Source organism: Austrofundulus limnaeus, unplaced genomic scaffold, assembly GCF_001266775.1.
Source record: "Austrofundulus limnaeus strain Quisiro unplaced genomic scaffold, Austrofundulus_limnaeus-1.0 Scaffold586, whole genome shotgun sequence".
Lineage (NCBI taxonomy): Eukaryota > Metazoa > Chordata > Actinopteri > Cyprinodontiformes > Rivulidae > Austrofundulus > Austrofundulus limnaeus.
Genome location: NW_013952988.1, coordinates 39,000 through 45,094, shown reverse-complemented (window position 1 = coordinate 45,094; position 6,095 = coordinate 39,000). Strand labels below are relative to the sequence as shown.

The 6,095-nt window shown below is 42.5% G+C and overlaps 1 protein-coding gene across 1 annotated transcript in view; it reads left to right on the top strand.

Annotated features, from left to right (window-relative positions):
- The window catches only part of sil1 (SIL1 nucleotide exchange factor), a gene marked incomplete at its 5' end in the record, with an annotated part of 14,314 nt that overhangs the window by 2,252 nt on the left and 5,967 nt on the right, over positions 1-6,095 (top strand). The window contains 7 exon segments of the mRNA XM_014026735.1: positions 2,023-2,128; positions 2,220-2,319; positions 2,387-2,473; positions 4,848-4,943; positions 5,014-5,135; positions 5,216-5,312; positions 5,381-5,545. Of these exon segments, the coding sequence (XP_013882189.1) occupies positions 2,266-2,319; positions 2,387-2,473; positions 4,848-4,943; positions 5,014-5,135; positions 5,216-5,312; positions 5,381-5,545 (621 nt within the window).

Below are 6,095 nucleotides of genomic sequence, written 5' to 3'. Positions count from 1 at the left end.
GATCTTGAGGGATTACCTTTGTGAAGATTAGGCTGGTCCTAAGTTCATTAAGTAATTCGCTACAGTGATCATGTACAAGTTTTAACCACTAAGTTGAAACAGAAATTATATGTTTATTCAAAAATTAGATCCAATCTGACATCTTCTGTTTCAAATATCTATCTTCATGCCATTATACTCTCAACCATGTCGTACTGTTTACCTGTTTGGTCTCTTACAACAAATGAAATCTTAGGACCCATAGTTAGGCTCTACAACAGGGCCTACAAAATTCATAAAAAACTTCCTGGTTGGACTCATCACTGTACAGTTACACTGTGTACACTGTACACGGACTAGTTCTAGGAGCTAACGCTAAAAACAAAGGCAGTAACCAGGAAGTGGAAGGGAGGAGCTTGGCAAGAATTTTACCGGAAATACAGTATGTCATTAATGACCGTGGCATATAGGCTATTGTCTTTAAATTGTCATTAAAAATAAGATTCAGACAGATTTTCTGAGCGTGTTCCCAGTTTGTGAAACAAATCAAGCCACATCTCTGGAACCGCTCGTTCTATCAGGATAGAAAGTGTCGCCTAAAAACTAAGAATGTTTGTGTGACGTCACATATTCTGCTTAAAAGCTGTGAACTATATTACTGCAATTGTTAGTTTAATACAGCAGCTTTTATTTGAACAGTTTATCAGTTATTTTGAGAGAAACTTTAAAATGAAGTGTCAGTATAAATTCACCGTCGGTGCAACAAATTAGGGATGTCCCGATCCAGATTTTTTGGCTCTCGATACATTCCGATTTTTTTCAACGATTAGTCTCCCGATACAATCCGATTTTTTTTTTTTTTAACGATTAGTCTTTCCGATACCGACCCTATAGCTAGACCTGGGCAGTATGACCCAAATTTTGTATCATGGTATTTTCAACAATTACACCGGTTTCACGGTATTTGACAGTGTTTTTTTCCCTCACAGCTGATAATAAAATGTACAAACTTTGCTTATAGACTTTTTTCTTTTACTGTACCTCTGTATCACTGTTTCCCTCCTCTTGTACGTCTTTTCTTCTTTGCCTGGTTGTAGACAGTAATCATGCATTTAGGTCCGATCATGAAGGGTTGAGAAAAAAAATCATTATCTGGTCTATCGTTACGTGTTAATAAAACTTAAAAAGACGACTCACCTTGCACACCAGTCAACTCCGCTTCTCTATAAAACTACTTCCCCCCTGGCTTTTCACAATAGAAGCACGCTAGAGTCTCCATGCAATAACGTCTCCGTTATAACGCAGCACGTTAAATCTAACCGTGCACGTCACTGAAGAGTTGTTTACTATTCATCGATGGTGAAAATGGGATTTTTTTTACATCAGACCATATAAGCAGCTGAAGTACACCACCCGCCGCCAGTTGTTCCAACAATAATGTTAGCATGCTAATGCGCTTAGCGGTGCTGCGAGGAAACGTGTCCCCAGGGAAACAGCTCACTGGCGGCCGCGACGAAACGTTCCGCACGTGTTCAGGCTATTTACACCAGTATTCAGAAAATTCATATCATAACAAAAATAAAAACTGGTTTTCGGTACAAAACGGTATACCGCCCAGCACTACCTGTTTCTTTATTTCTTTATTTCTTTCCAAGTGACAAGGATGGTAGTATTAAAGCGAGCCCTGCTGTTCCCACCATGAGAAACATCCAGTTTGCAGATTTTGCAAGATGCAGTTTCAGCATCGTTTTCCATTGAAAAGTGTTCCCACACTGTGGACATGGATGCATACTTGTGTGCGTCTTGACTTCTTAACAGCAGTTGTAAAGCATGATGATGCTGAAAACTGTCACAAAAACTGGATCGGCCCGATCACATGACTAAAGCCCATTCTACCCGATTTTTAAAAATGGCCATATCTGCCACCAATACTGAGTCTGCGATCGGGACATCCCTACAACAAATGTAAAAATCCACAGAATAAACGCTGAGCCCAAACACTGAAGCAGATGTTGTCCTCTCTGTGTGCCTCTGGTGGGTCAGGCCAGGCCGTCCCGGCAGGTTCTCACGTGAGACTAAATCTGCAGACGGGGGAGAGGGAGGTGAGGCTGGGAGAGGAGCAGCTCAAATACTGGACTCAGGAGCACAGGTGGGTCCGCTGCTCCACCTGTTATCCTCACAGCTCAGGCTGAAGCCTGAGGCAGCAGGAGGGAACCAGCTGTAAACATCTGTGTTCACAGGGAGAACAGCAAGTCCTCCTTGGACCCCGATGAGCTGAAGAGAGCCATGAAGAAGATCAAGGAGGATCTGAAGGAGGCCAGCAGAGACTCAGAGACTCAGGTACAGTCCCGTGTTTAACCCCACAGTGTAAAGAACAAGTCACAGTTACAGCTGGGATTGTCTGCAGGACTCTGTGAAGTCCAGGTTCCGTCCTCTGGAGGAGCTGAAGAGGGACATGGCTCAGCTGGACCTTCAGGTGGAGACGGATGTTCAGGTACTGCAGTTTCTGCTCCACATGCATTAATGAGTGGAAACGAGCAAACTCTTCTTATTTTCCAAGTGTTTTTGTTCTCTGAGGACAACCAAACATTTAATACATGAAATAAAAACTGAATATTCTTTTAGAACTTGATTTTGTCAGTCTGGAGGAGCCGCAGTGTCAGGGTATCACTCAGCTGATTCCACACCTCCTGAGACCCCGTGTCCTCATATGGGGACATTGCATTTTTGCCTCTCTACCCATGGTGCATCATTTTTCTTCCACTTTAACACATTGTCCTCATTAATAGACACTACCAGCACCCTCTGGTGGTCCAATGACAATATTACACTCATTTAAGTGAAAACAAGATGGAGTGGATCCCAGTAAAAAGTTTCTACAACAACTCTGGTAAGAAAAATGACCAAAGTAAAAATCCAAGTTACATTTCACGCTTGAAACCAACTTATTTATGCACAGTTACGTCTTTAGACATGCAAAAATAAACTTTTTTTTTTTACAAATGAAGCAAAGTAAAATGTCTGTAAAAGTAAAGTCCTCATTTGAGGACATTGGGACTATAATTTTGTTATTAACGTATTTATTCGTGTATAATACGTAAAATTTAATCCATAAAATCATCCATAAAGTTGGGGGGGTAGTATTATACTCAGATAAATATTTTTACATATGCATTTTAACTGAAATATCGGCAAAATTATTGAGTCCGGAAATGAGACCGTGTCGTAAAAAGCAGTTGAAACGAGCTCACCTGTGACACTCCTCCATGCTTCAGAGTGAGATAATAACAGATCCAAGCAGAAGACATGATGTGAAAAAAGGGGTAAAAAGCAGTCCTGAACCTTAGTAATGATAACAAACTAATGACATTAGTGTGTGACCGAGCCGCTCCTCGAACAACAAACACACACATGTTCGTCTGTAATGGCTGCCGTCTACCGGTGTTCTGAAAAAGTTTGTATCCCTGAAAAATGTTTCCCCACCAGAGTGGCCACTCACGAGTACGAGGTAATCTGCTTTTCCCCCACAAGATGGTCCAAATCTCATGTGAAGTCTCTGACTTTTGTGTTGGCGCCTCCTGGTGGACTATGTGTAAAATGCCAGAATTCATATGATGCTGCTACAGCTGATATATATTTGTTGTCAAAATACCTTTTAGTACATGTTGTTAAAATAAAATGAACAATCCAATGATCACTTTACTGATGTGTATAAAGACTGCAAAGGCTGAAAAATCTTGAAGTCTGTATGAAATTGGAGGTAGTTTGAGGATTAAATTTTTTATGCTTTTTAAGCTCAAAAAAGGGGGGCCTCGTATTATATATGAGATCATATTATACACGAATAAATACAGTAATTGTGCCATGAAGTAGGACAAACCGGCAAATATTTAGAACAGTTTACAAATGTAAATAGTGTAAGTGGTTATTTGGTCACGAAGTTTAGTTAAACAAATCTGGAAATATTTAGAACAGTTCTAGTAAATATTTCTTACCAGTGATACATTTATTCAACCAGTTAATTATACCAATGATGTTCTGGTTAAATGGTCTGTGATTTCCTGCAATTACATCATGTAATATGTTCTTCAAACTGAAAAGCAATCTGAAAGTTGTAATGATGATGATGATGATGATGCACTAATCTTGCTCTGGTCAACAGCTGGCAGCTGTTTTGCCAAAATAACTAGGAAAATGGAACCACCAGAAAGACTATCATGAAGTTTCTCAGGTTTTGCACGGTCATTTCTTAGGTGTTCCTCAAAAAGTGACATTTTGAGACCCAGTGTCCTCATATGAAGACATCTTTTTTTTTTTTGCAAGAAACACTTCCTGTACCATGACAGGGTCTAGTTATTATACTTATTAGGTCCTACTAATCCCTTGTTTCTTAGAGAAAGAAGAAATGCACATCCAGAAAAAACTTGGGTCGCAGGAGGTTAAAACCTCCAGGAGTGTCCTCTGCAGTCTGAAAGACCCGGGTCTGCTCTCAGACTTCCTGTCAAGGCCCTGTCACACAATAGCATTGAAACATTTGTCAAGTAAATTACTAATAAGTTGTATATTTGATCGTTTAGTTAGAATTAAAGTATATGCAAGCCTAGAAGAGATTTCCAGTTGATGTTTTTAATTCCATCTTCACCGTAGATGTCTCCAACATTTTCACAAGTTGTCTAAAGCAGGACAGGGCCTTAAGGTCCAGACTGAGTGTGTTCTCCAGGCTGACAAAGAACTGGTTCAGATCATCTGATGTTGGGTCTTTGTGGACTTGTCCCACATGATTCCGATGTTCCTGTTGAACCAGCTGAGGGCTTTGAGTACCAGGGTTTGTCTCAGGTTTCAGGGCTGAGCTGAGCTTGTGTTGTCAGATCATGAGGCGCCTCCTGGACCAGTTCAACAGCACCGACTTAAGCACCGAGCAGAGACTGGGTATCCTGCAGGAGCTGGAGTACCTGGTCCATCAGGTAAGGCGTGGATCCACAGGACCTGTATGGTTCTTAGCAGGTTCTTTAACTGTGTTGTGGTGTTGGTCAGGTGGATAACGCTCAGACGCTGTGCTCCATGGGAGGGCTGAGCTTCATCCTCCAAGCTCTCAACAGTTCTGATGTCCAGCTGCAGGAGAACTCTGCCTTGGTTCTTGGTTCTGCTGTGGCCAGGTACTGAAGCCAACACTGACTCTGCAGTGGTTCTGATCCAGCTGCTTGTGTGTGAGCTGAGTGCTCTGCTCATGTTGCAGTAACCCGGTGGTCCAGGTCAAAGCTGTGGAGGAAGGAGCTCTGCAGACTCTTCTGACCACTCTGGCCACGGCTCAGCTCCACAGCGTTAAAAAGAAGGTACGGCGTTAACGGGTCACAGCGCAGAACACGCACCTGTTCTCTGACGGTCCCCGTTCCTCCTGCAGGTCCTGTTCGCCGTGGCCTCTCTTCTACGCCACTTCCCCTTTGCACAGCAGCACTTCCTGTCACGTGGGGGGCTGCAGGTTTTATCAGAGCTGTTCCAGAAGGACGGAGGAGGAGTCCTGCGCTCACGCATCGTCACCATGCTGCACGACCTGATCAGTGAGAAGGTACTGCCTGAGACTAAAAACAGCCACCATCGCTCCTTTCCACTAGGGCCACTTAGTGTCGGTACGGTTCGGTATGGTTCCAAGCCATTTCCATTGGGTCAGATTCATGGAACCAGGGGTCGGATTTATAAAACTGGCGTACGCACAATTTGAGCCCAGAAACTTGCGTACGCCACTTTTTACGCCAAGGTTGTGATTTATAAAATCCAAACTTGACATGAAAATGTGTGGTGCCTCAGCCAGCTCTGACCCATGCGTACGCTCATTTTGGAGACATGAAACTGCGACACGGTGAAGTGAGGAATTAGAGCCACACTGTGTAATGATCACTGTCAGATATTTAATTTACCTTCAGAATCAGACTTAGATTTTTATTCAACTTTATCATCAGCTTTATTAACAGTAATATTTATGCTTCTGCTGCTGCTGAGCCATGAGGACCTTTGAAATAAAATAAAAAAACTTAAATCTTAAATAAAAGTTACCGTGCGCAACTCCATTCATCTGCTTCCTCCTCAGACGACACTGACCCACAGACCCCTCCCTGACC